Source organism: Miniopterus natalensis, chromosome 17 (assembly GCF_054644295.1).
Source record: "Miniopterus natalensis isolate mMinNat1 chromosome 17, mMinNat1.hap1, whole genome shotgun sequence".
Taxonomy (NCBI): domain Eukaryota; kingdom Metazoa; phylum Chordata; class Mammalia; order Chiroptera; family Miniopteridae; genus Miniopterus; species Miniopterus natalensis.
Window position 1 is genome coordinate 26,952,882 of NC_142097.1, and position 21,081 is coordinate 26,973,962.

The following is a 21,081-nucleotide window of genomic DNA, read 5'->3' on the forward strand; positions in this document are numbered from 1 at the left end:
AGTGGATTTTCAGGTCCACGCGCACAGCCTCCCCACGGGGAAGAGCTGCATGTGTCCCGGAGGCTAAAGCGCCTCTGAGGAGCCGCCTAATCATTAACAGGAGGTTTGGAGATCCACCTGAATGTTCACAAACTACGTAGAAGGGTCAGAAAGAGTTTGTGCCTTTTTTACCCCCAAAGCTTCTTTTCTTTGTATTTTTCACAAGGAGAACATCCTTTAGCACCGACAAGGAGGCCGTCTGGGGAAGGCATGTTGGTGAGGGGATGTTCTCTGAGCGTTAAAACGAAGCGCACTTTGTACAGAGGGTGAGGCTGAGGGGCGGCGAGCAGCCCTCGGGCCCATCAGTGCCCCGGGCTCGGGCTTTCCTTCCAGAGGTTTCCTTCCTCAACAGTCCCCCGTCCCATGTTCTCCCCGAGTGACCCAGGAATCCTGGCACCACGACAGAAACGAGTGCCAATTAACTTACAGCAGGTTCATGCCCGGCGCACTTGACTTTGCCTGCACAGCCGAACAGCCAGGACCCTACGCAAAGGGCTGGGGTGTGCTTTGCTAACTTTGTACCTCTGCTAAGGCTGGTGACCTGGGGGAACCAAGTTTCTCCATTTCAAGAAACTTCTTTTAAACTTTCCTTTGCTTCTAAGTTTTCTTTTTCATTAAAAAACGTCGGATTTTGAAATGGGTACTTCTAATTTTGTCCTAAGATAGGGTAGCATAATTAATGGTGGAAAGTTTCTTTTCTTTGTTTTTTAAAATTTTTTTAATTTTTATTTTGGAAAAGTTTTATTTCTCTGTACGCATATAAAGTACATATTTTAATATTTTATAAATATGTTTCATTGTTCTAAAATGCAAACAAATACATTAAAATTTCCCAGGCAGCTGTCTAAGGAATGTTTAAACAGCAAAGTTAATTATCTTACAACTTAAAGTAATTGATATTTGATCAGAACAGCTATGTTGGCATTGAGTTCAAATGTTTGCTTACAAGAAATGCATTCCTTTTCATTGTCTGTCACCTCACTAAACCCAAGGCATTTCTAAATAAAATAGGTTTATATCCTCCATATATATTTAAAAATTAAAATTAGATTCGATTAGAAACATAATACGGACAAAGTGGCTCCTGAGGTCATTTAGTCCATTTCTGCTTCTGGCAATCTTGACCTAAATCATTTCAAACATATGGCTAACTACCTGGGCCACCTTTGTTAAGCAATCCTAGTTCTTGGCCCCCTGCATTAATGGTGTGTCTGCATACAAACTGGTTTAACAGTTCTGTCTAATTGAGCTGGTCAAGAGTGTCAGGTAATCCATCTACTCAGATCAGTCAAACTGCATATGTGTTCATCTGACTTAGCTCGTTTTTGGATTTACTTCATTGGTAAAGACAATGAAAACATTCAAACAAGTGTGGATGTGAAGAGAAGATCTATAAATCAGGTTCAAGTGATGTCCCCAACCAATGTTCCTGACATTGGTGATCTGTGCCTACTCTGTTTTTCTCTTGATCCCTCCAATGAGTTTATTAACCTTATTAGTTTTTAAATATTTATTTATATATATATTAATTGATTATTATTATTATTATTACAAGAGTAGTTTATTGCTTTTTAGAGAGAGGAAGGGAGAGAGAGAGAAACATCGATGTGAGAGCCGAACATTGATCGGCTGTCTCCTGCATGCCCCCCACCGGGGATTGAGCTCAAAACCAGGCATGTGCCCTTGACCAGGAAAGGAGCTGGCAACCTCCCGGTGCACCGGATGACACCCAACCAACTGAACGACATGGGCCAGAGCAGCATCACTACCTTCTAAAAATATTTACTAAAGGATCTATTCTTTATGTTCTGCAGGAGACAAAGGAAATAATAATTTATTACAAATATTAATAGTCTCTCACATTCTTTTCCTGGCCCTTCCTGTTAAGTTACACTCCAGATGCAAACATTCAATTAACTGTAAAGCTTTTTTTGTCTGAATACACTAAAGACGTGTCTTCTATACGATGTAGATTTTCAAAATAGAGGTTTTCTATAACAGCACAAAATGAGATTTCTAGAAAGACAAATAATCACTGTCAGGCTTGGTTAAAATCCAACAAAATTAATGATTGCATCAACCTGATTATACTGGTACAAATATGGGCGATTTAACATAAAACTAGCAGACCAATAACCATACTGGCTCTTCTTTCAATGTCTGAAATGATTGAAGGGAGAAACCACAGAAGATCTAGAGTGTTCGTAGTTCCTGGAATTTTAATTCTATACGATACTAAAAATATACAAGTATTGGGGTAGGTATTTTGGTACTTAATCTCTCTAAATTTCTTGTATGTTGATAAGATTCGGGCATGGGAATAGGTTTAAAGAAGACATAACTTAAGACTTCATGATTTCAGGAAAGACCAATGGTAAAAATGGAAGCACATTTTAAATGCTGAATAGCAAGAATCTTTTGCTAAGTGTCCAAGTAGGACCAGGAGACCAGGCTCACGGGGGCCACCATAATTAACAGTCTGCCTGCTACATAGGTCCCACATGCTTCTTCTTAAGTTTCTTCTACCTGGGTACTTTATCTTTTTGTGTTGTTAATGTGAATTAGGCCTCTAAAACTGTGTGGTAGTGTGGTTTTGAATCCTGCATCCATCGTTTATCAACTGAGCAATTTACTTTTCCTCTCTAAGTCTCAGCTAACTTATCTGCTAGGTGGTGGAAGAGAACCTCTCTCATTATGTTGTGAGAATTAAGTGAGATGATGTACACAAAGCTCTTGGCAGAGGATTAGAACATAATAAGCGAAAGGTTAAGGTGGGTGGTGCACGGGCAGGCTAAAGAGCCATCTCAGAAGATGCATAAAGAAAAAATGAATTTATTTAAGGAAAAGGGCATGGAGTGTGGGGATATCCAAAGGGAAGGGCTACATAGCACTGGGCTAAAGGGTATTGAGTCCATGATTGCAGCAAAAATATACTTAGGACAGTGAAACAAAGAAAGTGCATGCAAGAAGCAACAGGAGAGCCGAGGCTGGACTGCTTTGGCTCACTGAGAAGGCAATGTACCTGGTCCTTAGGCAGCTACAAAGCTACTTGTTTGGTTTTGCTGCTTTGCTGAGCCTGCAGCTGAAATATGCAACTGAGGCCCAGATCTTAAGGGAGGAAACGCTGAGGGGGGCGGGGGGGGGGGTTCTAAACCACATGACCAGCGATATGTTGGGGAGGAGAGTTACCCTGGGGACAAGGTTCTTGTTTTCCCAGTTTTGTCCCTTGCTAGGCATCAGGGCTTTCTGCCCTGGTGAGTCTCTGTACCTGGCCCATTGTCCTTACTCTGTTCATGCCTGTCTAATAGTGGTCATTAGATGACAAAATTACTAATAATTTTTTTTTAATGTTTATTTCATAATTAGTTACTCTACAAAAATTTTACTATCCCTTACCCTATGAGACAGCAAGGTGGGACCTGAAGAATATTATGCTAAGCAAAATAAGCTGGTCAGAAAAAGATGAGTGTCACATGATCTTACTCATATGTGGAATCTAATGAACAAAATAAATAAACCGATGAACAAAATAGATCCAGAGACACAGAAGCATGGAACAGCCTGATGAATCTCAGAGGGAAGGCAGGGGTGGGTGGGTGGGGAGAGATGAACCTAAAAACTTATATGCATACATGCATAACCCAGGGACACAGACAATAGTGTGGTGAAGGCCTGGGGGAGGGTTGCAGAGGGGAGGAAATCAATGGGGTGAAAAGGGAGACATCTGTAATGCTTTCAACAATAAAGATAAATTTAAAAAAAAAATCTTACTGTTTCTAATAGTTTCTCATTTAATACATTTTAGTTTCCCAGTATGCAACTTATTTCATTTTTTAAAATCACGCTTCTTCCATTATTGTCAGGAACTGCTATCACTTAACAGTCATGAAAGCACTAATCAATGCAGAAAAATCAGCTTATGGGATAAAAAAAGATATAGAGCAAAAAGAGGAATAAGTGGGGACTTCTGTCTACATAGGTCAGCTCCCCTCTGGCTCTGGGAGCACGTTTTCCCTTTCCACCAAACACTGCAGACTGTTTCCCAGGCTGGAGCTGCAGCTGAAATACCAAGGGTGCCTTGCAGGAGCACGGAGCGGGCCAGACCGGCGCAGGCCGGAGCGCACGGGCCTGGCCCCGGGGCCACCTAACGCGCAGGGCCGTTTTCGCAGCCCTGCCATGTCACCACGGAGCTACGTGCACTGAATCAAGTTCCCTTCTTCACCACAACCCAAAATAGGAATGCCCGTTGGTGTTGATTACATAACAATCAAATCATTTAATACCTAATCAAGAAAAACTATTTTAAGGGCATTTGCTTTTTTGTGCCCCAACAGCTCTAGATTTCTGTGGCACCTCAGGATATCCACCTTCGCCTTAGGATCTGGCATGTTTTTATTTGCGTTCAGAAGTGTGTACCTTCATGACGAGTTCAGCGTCCAGCCAGAGCTCCCTCGTCCTGCTCGGGCCGGCCGGATGCCGAAGCTTCTACCCGAGGCACACCTCAGGACCCTCTTTTCCTACAATGGAATCTGGTGAGACACCACGTGTTCTCTCTCCCACCTTGGTCTCACATCTCCCTTGCTCCTCCTGTGCTTTGCTCTGCTCTGTTGTGCCCATTTTACAGATGATTCCCTACCTTCTTGAACCTGTGTCGGTTGCTAAAGTGATTCCCAACTGTGGGACCAGGAAAGAGCGTGGTCTTCAGGGCACTGTCTCTGTCCTCTGTAACACTCAGCAAAGTCCCTTAAAACCTTGGAGGGACCATTTGTACCCCCTTTTACCCCCTCCAGCCTTCTCTTCTGGTGGGGCTGAGATGCCACTGGCATTCCTGTGACTCTCAAGTTTAAAGAAGTTTGGTGCAAGGGATAATTCAAGGGGAGGGGGGCCTTCTTCCTGTCCCCCTTCTCTTCCCTCCCTGTGCCTCTCTCAGGGGCCACTGCTGAGATTCCAGAGTCTCAGCCCAACCAGGACAAAGGGTCTGGGAAAGGAAATTCTAGGAATGACACACGAATGAGGCCTGGCCTCAAGATCCCTCACCCACCAACCCATCCACCCAATAATGTTCACAGTCCTCTTGCTTGTTTTAGGCTTTTCCCAAAAAATCAGTGCGAATGCAAAACCGAATATCACGGCTACAACTTAGAGGATGCCTATGGCCGGACAGACCTCCCTGCAGTGAAAGCGAGAAGACAGGCTGAATTTGAACACTTTCAGAGGAGGTAACATAGACCCGGAGGGCTCCTGGATCCCAAGGAAGGGCAAAAGCTCACTTTGTCCTGAGGGCGTGGGTTCAAAGAGAGAAGGAAGGAGCTCCCTCTCTTGCAGGGTCCCTGGGAGGAACTATTAGGAATAAATAAAGAAAGGGAACAGAGGAAATAGCCCTCAAATGAAGTTATAAACTTTGCATGCATAAAACATTTCATAATAAAAAAGGAGCAAAGGAATGAAGATAAGTTTGCAATGTTAGTGCTGTGTGGCATGGCCTCCTGCCCCCAGACTATCATAGCAGGTGACTGCAGTCTCACCAAGTCGCCCTGTCCCACTCATTTATATTGAGAATATACTGTCCCCTGTTATGTTCAAGGCCCAGAGTTAAGACACTCAGGGTGTCTTGACCAAGATTATTGTTTGAAAAGAGTGGAAAATGATTCTGGCTGGCTTATGTCAAAAGGATGAATTCGTGGGAAGGATGTTGGGACCTCACCAAATCCATAGGTGGTAGGATGACCAGGATGAGAAATTAAGATACAATGGAGCTCACAAGGCTGGGCAAGCCATTCCTTGTTTCTCTTTTTTTTTTAAGCAATCATTTATGAGCTATCCTAGAAGCTGTGCTACAATAAAGAATAATAGCACCATGAGTAAGGACTGGAACTTTGGAACAAGTTGGATGGCAAGTTTCTTAACCTATAATACTTCAGTATCTCACATGAAAAATTGTAATAGAGGCAACTTCAAAGGCTTATTGTAAGGTGAAGTGTATTAACATACAAAGAACTAGTAACTCAAAAAGGGCCTGATGTATGGAAGCACACAAGGCTGGCAAGCCATTCCTTGTTTCAAATATCAATTTGAAATATCCTGCACAAATATCAATTGGTTAATTCTTGTATGTGTCCTGACTGAGGACTGAACCCACAACCTTGGTGTATCGGGGTGACCTTACACACCCCTTACCTTTAAACTTTACTGAAAAGGTAGTTGTTTTTTAAAGTTGTATTTCCTTGACTGATATCGAAGCTGAGCATGTTTCATATATTTATTACCCATTTGCATTTCCTCTTATGTTAATTGCCTATTTGTGTCCTTTCCCATTTTTAAATTTTGTCTCTTTCATAGTCCCATAAATACTCACCACAGAAGTCGAGTCTCTCTTCCAGATAATCTAAGTGGTAACTTTGGTAAACTGGATCCCTGAAGGCTACATTAGAGCCACGTTACCTTAGCCCCTCAAAGGACCAGCCTCACTGGATTGTATTATGCACTTGCCTCTGACTGAAGGTTGTCACAACAACAAAACCATTTGAAAATCGTTGCTGTGTTTGCTCTAAAAATATGGAGAAGACATGCAAAGTTTCCTGTGATATACTTTATTTTTTAGTGCAGTGCGGGGAAAAGTTTTACTTCCCTTCAGCGGCTGGTCTCCTTGGCCCCTCTGAGAAGACCAGAGTACTGACAATCATTTTAGACCCCGGCCACCAGGCGGTTCACAGGTGACTGGCGTTCAGCTGCTGCAGCTGTGTCGGCCCATGCATTATTTTGTTTCTTTTTTGCTGGCCGTGATTTTTATTTTTTACCTGCTTTGTTGTAAACGGCCTCCATTTGTGGCACTCGAGGCTGGGCATAAGGGAGGAGGGGAGAAGGGAGTGGAGACGGGGACAATCTGCTTGCCATTTCTCCCCACTGGCAGCACGAGGCTCTCGGCACAGGCATGGCTTTAAGAACTGACCTGGGGGGTCAGGCGGCTGCTGACGGGTCCCTCTTCCTGCAGAGAGGGGCTGCCCCGCCCCCCGGCCCTGCTGGCTCCGCCCAACCTGCCCTTCGGGTACCCGGTGCACGGGGTGGAGGTGATGCCCCTGCAGACAGTTCCCATCCCAGGTAGGTACGCCCCGCCCTGAAAGGACGTGGGCAACTTTCCTATTCCTTCTTTTCTTTTAAATGTTTTTTATTGAGCTCAGAAAGAGGAAGGGAGAGGGAGAGAGAGAAACATCAATGATGAAAGAGTCATCGATCGGCTGCCTCCTGCACGCCCCCGACTGGGGATCGAACCCGCAACCCGGGCATGTGCCCTGACCGGGAATCGAACCCCGATCGCCTGGATCCTAGGTTGACGCTCAACCGCTGGGCCACCCTGGCTGGGCCATCTATTTGATTTTTAAACAATTAAAAAACCTGTCCTGAGCAGACCCTTGCTCCGAAAAACCAAAACCAAAACCAAACAAACCTCCTTTCCAGGAGGGATTTTTACACACTCCTCTAGTTCAGCAGCACAGCCCTGGGAGGTAAACATTATTTTGCCAATTTCGCAGATGAGCTTAGTAAGTTACCTATGGCCACATGGGGAGGATGTGTTTGAATTAGAACTTGAATTAGTCATAAGAACAGATGCTAAAGGAAATATTGGGGTTGTTAGTGTTTTCAAACAGTCATTTAAAAATGATATGACGCTTCGGATGATTCATTTTTTATTGTGGTAAAGTATACACAGCAAACTTTACTATTTTAACCATTTTAAGTATATGTGTTGCTGAAGCGAGCACCTCGTCTAACCGCCTTTAAGTGTACAGTTCAGTGGCATTAAGGAGACTTACCTTGTTCTGCAGCCATCACCGCCCTGCATCTCTAGAACCCTTTCCTCTCCCCGGCTGGAGCTCTGTACCTATTTAACACGAATTCTCCTCTCCCCCGGCCCCTGGCAGCCACCGTCCCACCCTCTGACTTGAGGAATGTGACTACTTTGGTGCCTCATAGAAGGACGACTCATTATTTACCCGTTGCTTCCTTCCCTTCAGTAACAGAAATACCTAGAAGGGTGAGGGTGGGCGTCAGAGGTTTTAGAACCGCTGGAAGGACCATGGAAGGGGACGCTTGAAGGGACTCTGGAAGGATATGGAGTCAGCCAGGAAAGTGTGAGCCTCAGAGAGCCCCTGGGACCCTCTAAGATGGTGTTACTTTGTCATTTTCCTGTGTCTTCCAGGTCTCCAGTTTGATGGACCCAACGCCCCCATCTACAAGGCAAGAGCCCCCTTCCCAGGCCCTCTGCGCTCTTGGCGTCCTGTCCTTGGCGCAGTGCCCATGCCCCCTCCCCTCAGGGGTGGCTGGTCTCAGGTTTTGACAGGGTCCCCATCCAGATTAAATACCAGCCGCGAGTCTAAGGTGGGGGAGGGGAAGGATGCCTATGGAAGGCAGTTTTCCCAGCTGGAGGAGGGGCTGCCGCTCCAGGCAGGAATTCCAGGACCGCACCCAAGCCCTGACTGGGGGGACATAAATCACATCAAGAACCCTAACTAAAAAGGAGCCTGGGACATGTAGCTTTAGTTTCCTCACCTCTGTATGTTGAACAGAGGTTGGGGTGGGTGATGGATGAGTGAGCAGCTACTCTGTGCTCCAGAGGCCTCCTCTGCCCCCCCCAGCTAAGCCCCCCTCCACTTCTGTCACCTTCTCAGTACTCCGTTATCTTCATAGCAGTTATCTGTACCTGAATTAACTTAGACGTGTTATTATATGTTTATTGCCTCTCTTCCCTAGTAGACTATAAGCCTCTTGAAGGCAAGGAATCTCTTATTCAAAACTCTTTCCCCCTGCCTGTAATTTGGATTTCAGAAAATACCCATTGACTGACTAAAGTGTTTTCAGCAAGAGTGACGTAATCTAGTCCAATTTTCATAAAGATAACTGGCCATTTGGGCAGAAGTCAAAAGGCCAGAGAAGAGAGTAGCGTGAGGGAGCAGCAATGGGGATGAAGACGGGCGGGCCAATTCCAGCTACATTTGGAAGGTGGAACGGACAGGACTTGTCAGTAGATTGGCTGTAGGGGTAGAACAGCAATGGCTCCCATTTGGGGACCTGAGCAGTAGAGCGGATAAAGGTGCCATTCACCAGGTAGGGAGAACCAGGGAGAGGGTGCAAATCAGGTTTATAGAGAAACGTCAACAGTTCAGTTTTGAAGATCTCAGTTTGATTTGCTTGTGACACTTCCTAGCTGGGCAACCAACCAGGCAGTTGGATCTCAGAAAGAGAGGACCTGCAGATATACATTTTGAAACCATCAGCATATGGATGGTATTTAAAGCCAAGGGAATGGATGAAATCTAGAAAAAAGGTGTTAGAATAAAAAGGCAAAGGGTGCAGAGTCAGGCTCTGAAAAAGTTCATTGGGAGGTCTGATAGAGGAGGGGGAGTTGGCAAACTGCAGTCAAAAGAAGAATGGTATCCTGCCGAGCAAGAGATAAAAGAAAAGAAACTGTGCTTGAATGCTCCAGGCGCCAGGGCTTAATTCTCCTTTGCTGTGACTAGAGCAGTGGTGCCATGCAGAGCCAGACCCTAGCTTCTGGGCACCCAAGACGCTTCTCGCACCCTAATATTCTCTGCTCCCTGCTGGCCGTGTTGGGTATGTGCCTTTCCTTGCATTTAGTCTCTTTGTACTTCACCCACCATAGGTCACCCTGACAGCTTCTCTGGGGACACTCAACACCCTCGTTGACATCCCGGATAGTGTGGTGCAGGGCAGAGGCCAGAAGCAGCTGAACGTTTCCACCAGTGACCGGAAGCTTTTGAATTTCATTCTCCAGCACGTGACCTACACCAGCTCGGTGTACCAGCACCACGGGGTGGATGTGGGTGAGAGCCTGCCCTCGGATGGCAGGATGCTTAGGGAGCAGGGAAACACTACTGAGCCTTCTCAAAGTCTTCCCCCTCCAGGAAGTCTGCCTGCATTTAAGATGCTTCCCTTGCTCCTGTTTCTAATCCTAGACACCTAACTTCCAAATTACTGCACCCAATACTATCCCCACATTGCCACTGACCCCATAGAAGTGACTCGAGGAAAGGACAGGTGAGACACCTGCCCCCCGCCCCTGTGAGGGCAGATCGTTCATGCTGTGCGCCTGGCAACCATCCAGTTCTGTTCCCTATTCTCTACAGCTTTCAAAGCTGAAGACTTCAGCTGCAGCAGTGGAGGGAGCCAGCCTATGCGCCCATTTATTGTCCTGGGTATGAACAAGGAAAGAGAGATGCAGGAGAACTCCCAGTCCAAAGGGCAGTGGCTTTGACTTCTCCTTCCCACTCAACCCCCAGCTCCACCCTGGGAATTCCCTGGAGAGCAATTCCTGCCATCCCAAAGGCAGCTCAGTTTCTTCCTGGATGGATCAAAGTCACCCCTTTCTCTTTTGACTAGCTACACAGGATGCATGCCCAGGACACCGACCGAAATAAATGAAACATGGGACAGATTACCCATGGCCACACACTGAAGAGCCAGTTCTCTCCCCCTTCAGGTGTCCAACGCTTCCTTTCACAGAATCCCCCTGGGAGGTAAAGCAGGGCAGGTACTATTATCCTGGTTTTGTGGCTGCAGGAGATTGAGTGATTTATCCAAGGCATTTCAGGTAATAAAGACAAAGTCAAATATTACCCAGACCCTGTGACCAGCAGATTCTCACAAGGGCAAGAAATGTGAGCTTCGGAGGCACTCAGCAGGTTGCCCCAGGGACACACAGCAGCCAGAATGGCTGTCAGGAGCCAGAATGCCACAGACTCCATTAGGTCCTCAGTGTCACTCCAGCCAGGACACTGTCTACCAAACTTTCACTCCGCATTGCGTGGGATTCCCTGGGGCAGTGTGGTGAGTGACCCAGACACGGTGCTGCCCACCCTGACCTTATTTCTCCCTCCAGTGAGTCTGAAATCCAAGTCCTCAATAGTCAAGTTTCCAGTGACCATCCGCCATCCTGTCATGCCCAAGTTATATGACCCTGGACCAGGTAAGGCCCTTGCCCCTGGGGCTGCATGGTGACATCCCATAGAGCTATTGGTGAAATTCAGATCCCCTCTGAGATGGAGGATGAGAATTGATCAAAATAACAGCTCTCATATGATTCCTGACAATAAGATTTGTTTGGAGGAAAACAATCCTAGGACACACTGCCCTAATATCGTTTAATTATAGTTAACTTACTATATGGTTGTGCTTATTTTCAAAAAGAAACAATGAACATTTTAATAAGTAATGGTAATAAAAACAGAATGATACTGGAGCATGAATAGATATATCAATGGGATCAATTTGGGATTCCAGAAATAGACAGGTTGGAATTTTACCATGTGATAAAGGTAACTTTTCAAATTAAAGGGGGGAAAAGACAGATTTTTCAAGAAATCATGTGGGGTAACTGTGTAGCTATGTGGAACATGAGAAGCTGAATCCATTTCACAGCTCATGCCAAGATAAACTCCAAATAGATCAAATGTCTAATTTTTTTAAGTACTAGAAAAAAATGGAGTTTAAAAATAATATTAGAGTATAAGGCCTTGCTAAATATAACACAAAACCCAGAAGCCATAAAGAAAAGACTAAAAATGTAAAAAACATAAAAAAAATTAAATGTTTTAATGGCAGAAACTTACCATAAGCAAAGTTAAATGAAAAAGAACAAGCTGGGAAAAAATATTTTCAACCACATTAAAGTCAAAGGTCTAATTTTACTTAGAGCACCTGTGAATCATTAAGTAAGGAACACCTAATAAGCCGGTGGGTAATGCACAAATCACAAAAAATTAAATTCAACAAGACTTTTAGCCATTAAAATATACGCTCAGGATCACACTAAGAAAAGTGTAAATGAAAATTACATTTTTACTTTTGAAAAATATTGGACAAGGAGTGGGAAAGCAGACATTCTTAGAAACTGGTGGTGAGACTATAAATGGGTACATTTCTGGAGGCAATTGATAATATCTATGAACATTTTTTATTTTATTTTTTATTTTTACTTTTTTAAACATATCTTTATTGATTTCAGAGAGAGGATGGGAGAGGGAGAGATAGAAACATCAATGATGAGACAGCCATTGATTGACTGCCTTCTGCAAGCCCCGCACTGGGGATCCAGCCCGCAACCCGGGCATGTGCCCTGACCAGGAGCATGATCTCCTGGTTCTTGGGTCAACCACTGAGCCAGTCCTGCCGGGTGAGAAGAATATTCTAATGTTGCACCACTAATGGTTGCTGTGTAGGAGTGTAGTAGATATATCAAGATAAGAAAATTTCCTTCTTTCCTTCTATTTCTGTTGCTAAGCATTTTTCTGTTTCTACTTTCGGTTTTCTATGTCATTGTTAAGAGTTTTTTTTATTATGAATGAGTACTGAATTTTATCAGGTAATTTGTCTGCATATTGAAATAATTTTCCCCCTTCAGTTGGGTTCATGTAGTGATTTATGTCGATTGATTTTTCTGCTTCTGAAATATCCTTGCATTGCTGGAATAAAACCACTTTGATTGCAATGCATTATTTGATTAAATGCTTAATTAAATTTACTACTATTTTATTTAGGATTCTTGCATCTGTATTCAAAACTGTAATGTCCTTGCTCAGTAAGTTATCAATATTGTACAAGTCTCATAAAATTAGTTAGGTAGCTTCCCCCTTTTTTTTTTTTACTATTTCTAAAATGAATTGTAATATAGTAGGGATTATGTATCTCTTGAACTTTTGTTAAAACTTACCTGGTCTTTGTGTCTTTTGTGGGAGGTGGTCCGAGTTGCAAAGTAGGCGGTTAGGGATTAAGAGTGGGAATGTAAACGAGAAGGAGGGAAAGAAAGGGGAGAAATCTTAAAAATATAATTCTGTGTCTTTAATCTGCATGTACATTGAGTCAATTTTTTGAATGTTTCTATAAAAGTGTCCACTTGACATAAAATTGCCAGCTTTTTGTCATAAAGCTGTTCTTAGCATCCTCTTATGCTTTTTATAACATTTAAATACACCTGAAGTCATGTCCCCCTATTGGTTCTTAACATTGATCTTCAATAATTTTAAGCGGTTTTCATAGTCAAATGTTCTCATTTTACTTATACCTGTTTTTGTTTCATATTTCCTTTTCTCTCTGTGTGATTCTGTTATTTATTGCTTTAAAGATTTTAAACATTTTCATTTTATATCCCTTTCAAATATCTCTATTATTTTCAGTCTATCTGGAGTGGGTCCATCTGCACAAGGTAAATTTCTTGGCTGTTGTTCTTCATGCTAATTTTGAGTGTTTTGGAATTTTGGTTGGTGAGCTCATCTTGAGTAGGAGACTTTTGCTTGCTTGTTTGTTTTCTTCTCTCTTTCTCTCCTGACTCCTTCTCATCTCCCAGCTTTACAGTTGCTTCTGCTCCCAGTATTCCCAGGATCCTAGTTCATTCCCTTCTACTGGTGTCTTGGGGTTCCCTTCTCATGGTGATACTGGAGTTACTGGGGAGATAGTTGCTGGGCCAGAGGGTGGCTTGGCATAGGTCCTGCCCTGAGGTGTGTGTAGGGGTAATAGCTGTTTGGGGTTCCTTGTCCAGCAGGTAGTATGAGGTGGGGGAAGGAGGAAGTGCAACCTAGTGCCAGTGCCTGGCTCTGGATCCCACACATCGCATGAGACACTTTTATTTCGTTACCTTTCCAAATTGGCCTTCCACCTCCTCTGTTGCAGTGACCCCAGAATCCAGCTCTGGTTGCTGCTTTTTATTTCTATTGTTTGGAAGAAATGTCTCATATTTTTGAGCATGGCTATATCTTTGTATTTTCCTTTATCATTGCTGTGTGTTTGGGGTTGGGGTGGGTGGTGGTGTCTCAGAGCAGAAAGCTGCACCACCAGCTTGGCCAGGAGTGCCTTACCTTGACCACAACCTGTGATAGTTACACTCCTGGTTCTCTTTAACAAAGGAACTGAATGTCATGTGGCCCGAGAAAAGAAAAGGGAGCAGAGGGCTCATTTGATGTGCTCTTGAGTGTGATCTACTTGACTCTTTCCACTGATACCTTTCCCCCTCGCTCCCTCAGCCCCAGGAGGAGCTGGGGTAATCGAGCAACCTGGGGGGTCCAGGAATGATTTCTGTCATTCTGAGAAAGCAGCTCTGCAGTGGGGTTATGGAGCACGTCCTCACAAACACTAGGCAGGACTGTGATTTCAGCACCCATGGACTCCGGCTGAGCCCGCTCGCCCAGACCCCTCTGTGCTCAGTCAGCTGGCGTGGCTCTACCCTCAGTGGCTAAATTCCATACACACACCAGCAGCTCCAGTTGTTTTGTCATGGGGTATTTTCCATAGAAAAGTTGTTCCTTCTCCAGACTTTTATATAAATCACGTGCCTGAAGATGGGCCATTTGGTCCAGACCTTCCAGTCTCCAAGTAGACCTATTTCTACTCATGTCTTTCTGAGCATAAAGTCCAAGTAAGTTTCTCTCTAGTACTTTCAGCTGATGACAGGGACAAGTGTCAAGTCCTTTAGACCTTCTTTCTTCTTCCTGGACACCGTGACCATCCATTTTGAAGGGCAAAGCTCTGTGCATCTCAGCTCCTAGTATTAAAGGGAAACAGAATTCAAGCAAAGTGCTGACAGGAAAGCACACAAAGAGCATTCAAATAGACAGCAGAAAATGGCATAGTGGAGCCAACAGAACCCAGGGAAAAAATCCTCTAGAATACAAGACAGAGCCCTGGCCAGTGTGGCTCAGTTCAGCACAGCCCCATGCCCTGAAAAGTTGCTGGTTTGATTCCCAGTCAGGGCATGTACCCAGGTTGCAGGTTCAATCCCCGATCGGGGTTCATATAGGAGGCAACCAATCTATGTTTCTCTCTCACACGTCAATGTTTCTCTCTCTCTCCCTCTCTCCCTCTCCATTCCTCTCTCTTTAAAATCAATAAAAATATATTTTGCCTGACCGGTGTGGCTCAGTGGTTGAGCATGGACCCAGGATCCAGGAGATCAAGGTTCAATTCCCGGGCAGGGCACATGCTCGGGTTGCGGGCTTGGTCCCCAGTGCAGGGAGTAAAGGAGGCAGCCGATCAATGACTCTCTCTCATCATTGATGTTTCTATCTCTCGCCTTCTCCCTTCTGCTCTCTGAATTTAATAAAAAAATATTTTTAAAAAATTGTTTTAAAAAATTACACTTACATTATTCTTTTTATAAAAAAGTAAATATTTTTTAAAAGACTACAAGACAAAAAATTTCAACAAACTGCATATGTTCTAAATTTCTAATTTTATTAAATGTATTGGCGTGCCACTAGTTAATAAGATTATATAGGTTTTAAGTGTACACCTCTATAATACATCACCTGGCCCTAGCCAGTGTGGCTCAGTGGTTAGAGCGTCAGCCTGTGGACTGAAGGGTCCCGGGTTTGATTTCGGCCAATGGCACATACCTTGGTTGCAGGCTCGATCCTCAGTCTCTGTTGAGGGTCGGGGTGAGTTGCGGGAGGCAACCAATTGACGGGTCTCTCTCACATCGATGTTTCTCTCTCTCTCCCTTCCAATCTCTCTGAAAAAGCAATGGAAGAACACCCCTCTCTCTGAAATCAATAAAGATATATTTATTTTAAAAACCCCACCAGAACAATGTGAGTTGAGACAGTGAGGCTTCCCAAAAGATAGTGCTCTGACATCCACCCTTTCTTGACCAGAGAGGAAACTCAGAGACCTGGTAACCATTGCCACCAAAACTTTTCTCCGTCCCCACAAGCTCCTGACCATGCTTCGGAGTGTTCGTGAGTATTATCCAGACTTGACTGTGATCGTGGCTGATGACAGCAAGGAACCTTTGAAAATTAATGACAGGCATGTGGAGTACTACTTCATGCCCTTTGGGAAGGTATGTTCCTCCCAGATGGGGAGACACCTGGGTCCTAGAACAAGAGGTCCCCAGAGTCAGGTCTTATCCTGGATGGGGCTGCTTCAGGGGCCTTCCCAAGGAAGCAGGGTCCTGGAGTGGGGAGGGGTAAGGCTCTCCTCTGAGTGCCCTTGCTGACTCCAAATTCACAGAGAAATCAGGCCACTCTCACTTTTCTGTATTAACGGGGTGGTTAATCCGCCTTTCCTCACACTTGATGTGGAAGCTGATTGAGGTCCTTCTAGGTGATTTGAGGTGTCTGATATGCCAAGGATTCCTGCCGTGTGGATCCAACTGCAGAGAAACTTCTCTTCTCTATGATTCCACCCCAGCTAGAGCGGCTGTTTCTCTGTCTGTATTCCCCACACACCTTCCTCCAAGGACACACAGAAGGAAATAGATACTATACGTAACAGGGTGTCCCACCTTCCAGCATCTTCCAGGCAACACAAGGGAAATGGAAGGAGGGCCACAGAGACCGTAGAGGGAAAGGACTTCAGTCCATCATATTGGCCACAGGGCTAAGGAAGGACTTTCTACCCTTTCCATCTTTGATCCAGGAATTCACTGTCCTTCTTCCCTTGTCTCGGAGACATAGATTCCCTTTAACCCAGTGGTTCTCAACATCAGCTGTATGTTGGATTCGCCCCCACAAATTCTGACTTCATTCATCTGGGGTGCAGCCTGGCTATTGGGAGGTGAGAAAGCTCCCCAGGTGATTATTCTAAAGGCAGCCACTGATTTGGCCTCGTTCCACCTGCAGGGTTGGTTTGCTGGCAGGAACCTGGCCGTATCTCAGGTCACCACCAAATATGTCCTCTGGGTGGACGATGACTTTCTCTTCAACAACGAGACCAAGATTGAGACGCTGGTGGATGTTCTGGAGAAAACGGAACTGGATGTGGTAAGGGGAGAGTCGCCTCCTTTCCCCCAGCTGTGACCTGTAGAAACACCCAAGAGGAGGGAGAGGAGAGCAGAGAGGCAGGTTGTGAGGGGGAGGAAAGAAGAGAGGAGTGGGGGAGGGAGGAAGGGGGGAGAGGGGCTGATGCGGATGAGCAGCTAGCGCAGCTCTGGTGGAGTCACGCCAGGGCTCAGAGGTGAGTGAGTTCCGTTTCTGCCTCCACACTTACTTTGCTTTGAGAAAATTACAGTCCCACCCCAACCCACCATTGTTTCATCTTTAAAATGGTGTGTTTGTGCATCCCTTCTAAGTCCCCCTGGGATGGTGTGAGGAAAGAGAGCAGTGCTCTGGGTCTGTCACACACCATTTGAAAAAAGTGTACGTGGTACAAAGCTTTAAAAGCACACACATCCCTAATGAGATTTTAAAGAGAAGAAAATAATAAAACCACCAGGAGTCAATTCACATATAAAAAAGAAGAGCCTGGCCAGGCGTGGCTCAGCGGTTGAGCATCAACCTAGGATCCAGGAGATCGGGGTTCGATTCCCGGTCAGGGCACAGGCCCGGGTTGCGGGCTGCAGCCGATCAAGGACTCTCTCATCATTGATGTTTCTGTCTCTCTCTCTCCCCCTCCTTTCCTCTCTCTGAAATCAATAAAGATATGTTTTAAAATAAATAAAAAATAAATAAAAATGAAAAAGAAGAAACAAGTGCTGATAGGTAACAACACTGCATTGTATTCTTGAAATTTGGGAAGAGAATGGTTATTAAATCTTCTCACCACACACAAGGGTACTTTTGTTAAGGCGGCTGGTATGTTAATGAGCTTGATTGTGGCGATCTTTTCATAATGTATACATATATTGAAGCATCAAACTGTATACCTTAAATATATACGATTTTACTATGTCAAAGATATCGCAGCAAAGCTGTTAAAAAAAAGAAAGAAAATACATAAGTGGCATTGTGACCACACTTAACTCTTACTCCAGATGGACAGTCCCCAAAGCATGCAGGTAACTAAGAGCTCTCTTGGCTACTCTTCTAGAGGCCAAATCACAAGAGCATAAAGGAGACAGAAGGTGTACTTCCCACCCATGTCAGAATCCAGCTGGTACTTCATTCTGTTTCCGAGGTCATCCTGGACTTGCGCGGTCACCCTCGTGGTCCTCAGCTGCAGGGCCAGAGGAGAAGGGGAGCGAGGAAGTGGAGGACCATTTTCTTTTAAGGATGTGATGGAGAAGGTGCATCTGTCCAAATCGGAGCCCTTCAGCCAGGACTTAGCTACGTGGTCAGACCTTGCAAGGGAAAAGGGAAATTCTTCTTTAGCTAGATAATGAACTGTATCTTAATTTAATCCACTTAAAACTCAGAGGGTTCATTTACTAAAAGGAAGAAGGAAAGACCAGGTGAGGGGGGACATTAGCAGGATTTACCATGTCATCCTGGGCGATTGTGATGGTTCAGGATCAGATGCTGTCTCTTGTCCTGTTTGGCTTGGGCTCAGACATATAAATGCACACGTCTCCCATGAGTGCCTGGACAGCTGCTCAGAGAGGTGAGCGGGAAGCAGAGGATGGGAGGAGGACACCTTGAGACAAACCGCGACAGGGGAGACTCCACATACAGACCCCTGTGACCCAGGCCGCCTCTTGCCTGCACCCAAATACTGCTCCTCCTAGCGGAAGGGCGCGAGCTGGCTTCTCCCGGAGAATGAGCTCGCTGTAGGGTGAGCAGGGCAGAGAACTTTCCACTTGGTGTAATGCTTCCTAATCCCACCAAGGAGATTTTCTGGGGTGAGTACAAACAAAGGATCAGGGGACCCAGCAGTGTGTACTGAAGGCTGTGGTCACAATAGCAAGAAGAGAGTAACCGAGGGACAGCCTGAAGGGTAGACAGAGAAAGGATGTGATTCTTGTAACTGAGGTTCAGGCCAATGAGGCTTCCTGGCGCTTTGAGTCACTTCTCTAACGTGATTTCTCTGCCCATGGGCTAGGTAGGCGGCAATGTGCTTGGAAACACGTTCCAGTTTAAGCTGCTGCTGGAGCAGAGTGAGAATGGGAACTGTCTTCACCGGAGGCCAGGATCTTTCCAGCCCCTGGATGGCTTCCCCAACTGTGTGGTGACCAGTGGCGTTGCCAACTTCTTCCTGGCCCACACAGAACGACTCCTAAGGGTTGGCTTCGACCCTCGCCTGCAAAGAGTGGCTCATTCAGGTGGGGGGGCTGCAGGAGTGAGGCTGGGAGCTGGGTTATGAACTGACCTTAGGAGTTTGCTCTTTCAAGGGCCTTCTCCACTGATCACAGTCGCTTGCCAGGCAACAGAGGGTTTCCCTTCCCTTTCCCCCCAAACTAAGGAGCTCATGGTCTCTCTTGCCTCCCTCTTCACCCTCTCTTTGACTTGTCTCCTGCTTATCTGAGACACTCTTCCCTTTCCTTTCCCCACAGTTCTGCCCCCTTCCTCTGCTTCCCATTCTCATTTTTCCAGAAATCCTTTCCTATTTAACGGCAACTGGGATAACTGTCCTCTCTCTTTTCTGTCTTGCTCCCTTAGTCCAGGTGTCGAGCTAGAAAGCTAATCTGTGTTTCTCTGCCTCCCTACCCATATCTCTGCCTGAGAAATGAGCTTATTTATTTCCTTCCAAATCAGCTTGGGCAGGTGGCTTTGCATGGGCCCGAACCTCCGCAGCGGTATAAACTGTGTCTCCTCTCCCCGACTGTCCTCCTAGACTGGAATATGGCCCTGGGTCTCTGGCTGACTCTCACGTTTCCTTCTCGTGCCCTTCTTGTCTTGGCAGAGTTCTTTATTGATGGGCTCGGGAGCTTGTTCGTGGGCTCATGCCCAGACGTGATAGTGGGTCACCAGGCCCGTTCTCCAGAGGTGGACCCAGAGCTGGCTGCCCTGCAGAAGACCTATAGCAAGTACCGGGCCAACACCAATGCCCAGATCCAGTTCAAGCTGGCTCTCCACTACTTCAAGAACTACCTCCAATGCTTCATGTAAAGGTGCCCGGGCACAGAAAAGCACTGGGTCGACTGGTCGTGGGTATCTGGAACAGTGGAGCCGGCGGTCAGGGTACCAAAAATGGACTCCTAAAAGGATGAATATTACAATGAACCATATAGTGTGTAGGGCAGATGGGATGGGTTCAGTTTCTGGAAAGACCAATCAAAGACCAGAGGTCATTAGAAATGGACCAATCATTGATCAGGCCAATGATTATTTATTTGTATAATGCCTTACTGTTTCCAAAGCATTTGCACACACAGTATCTCACATTGTTTCCTTAGATCTCACAGGAAAGAGGGTTGGTATCCTTAGTCAAAAGAATGGCTGGCTGCTGGTCCTCAAAGGTTATTTGGTGGTAATTATATCACAGTCAGAAACATCATCTCCAGTATCACTGGCATCCACAAATTTTTATTTGGTTCTACCTTGTGGACTCATATAGTATGAATAACCTAGAGTCCTTGCCTTGAGGAGGTTTCAGCCTGGTTTAGTTCAGTCCACTAGCATCATTGGGCAGCCAGGGTTCGGCCCAACAGGAGGATCAGAGGAGGGAGCAGTCACCATGGCCCAGGCAGCTGAGGAAGGCTCCATGGAGTGAGCTTATCTGGAGCCTGCAAGATGGATGGGACTCAGGCAGCTGGGGGGAGAGAGGCGAGCACTAGGTAGTCCACTGTCTACTAGAACAAAGGTTTTCCTGGCATCAAACTTGCTACCACAAAGACACATCCCAGAATGCCAGGGATTGAACTTGGACCCCATGCTACGGTATCATGATAAACAGTATAAGTGTGGTGGCAAGCCATTGAATTCCAGGGGCTTGAGACCAGCTGCTGTCTACTAAAGACCCATGTCACCTACAGAACGGAGCCATCACACATTGTTGAGGAAAGCTCTCTGTTATTTTTGGAGTCAGTAGACTCTACAACAACTGACCTAGCCCTGCCCTTATGGTTTCCACTCTTACCTACCGAAGATCGCTGTGGGTAATTTAGGGTCTTTGAAGGTGTGTCTGTGAGATATTAATAAAACTTAGTGAAAACTATTTTAATGGTCAAATAATTTTCCAAAAGAAAAAAAAAAATTGCAATTCACATTAGCACAGTAAATGCTCTGAGAAGTTCTGTAGTAAAGTAATTGGTTTAACTTTAATTCAGCATTTCTTAGATATGGATATAGACTGGCAATCATTTTTTATTCTCCCAAATTGGAACTGAACACACATACCTCATTCCATTGTTGTCATAAAGATTCTATTGCAAAAGCTTTTCCA

General features: G+C 45.3%; 1 protein-coding gene across 1 annotated transcript; it reads left to right on the forward strand.

Annotated features, from left to right (window-relative positions):
• Positions 1-4,365: 4,365 nt before the first annotated feature.
• B4GALNT2 (beta-1,4-N-acetyl-galactosaminyltransferase 2 (SID blood group)) lies at positions 4,366-19,805 on the forward strand. Its single transcript, XM_016215590.2, has 10 exons — positions 4,366-4,571; positions 5,127-5,258; positions 7,031-7,137; positions 8,237-8,274; positions 9,698-9,878; positions 10,934-11,020; positions 15,696-15,883; positions 16,665-16,805; positions 18,799-19,018; positions 19,600-19,805. Exons 1-10 carry the CDS (start codon positions 4,426-4,428, stop codon positions 19,803-19,805), a joined length of 1,446 nt encoding a protein of 481 aa, XP_016071076.2. The 5' UTR covers positions 4,366-4,425.
• Positions 19,806-21,081: the final 1,276 nt, after the last annotated feature.

Excerpts from the sequence above, each read along its gene's own strand:
- B4GALNT2 (XM_016215590.2), top strand. The coding sequence starts at position 4,426 with ATGTTTTTATTTGCGTTCAGAAGTGTGTACCTTCATGACGAGTTCAGC. Across the intron at positions 9,879-10,933 it reads GCACCACGGGGTGGATGTGG|TGAGTCTGAAATCCAAGTCC; the intron begins GTGAGAGCCTGC and ends TTCTCCCTCCAG. Across the intron at positions 16,806-18,798 it reads AGAAAACGGAACTGGATGTG|GTAGGCGGCAATGTGCTTGG; the intron begins GTAAGGGGAGAG and ends CCCATGGGCTAG.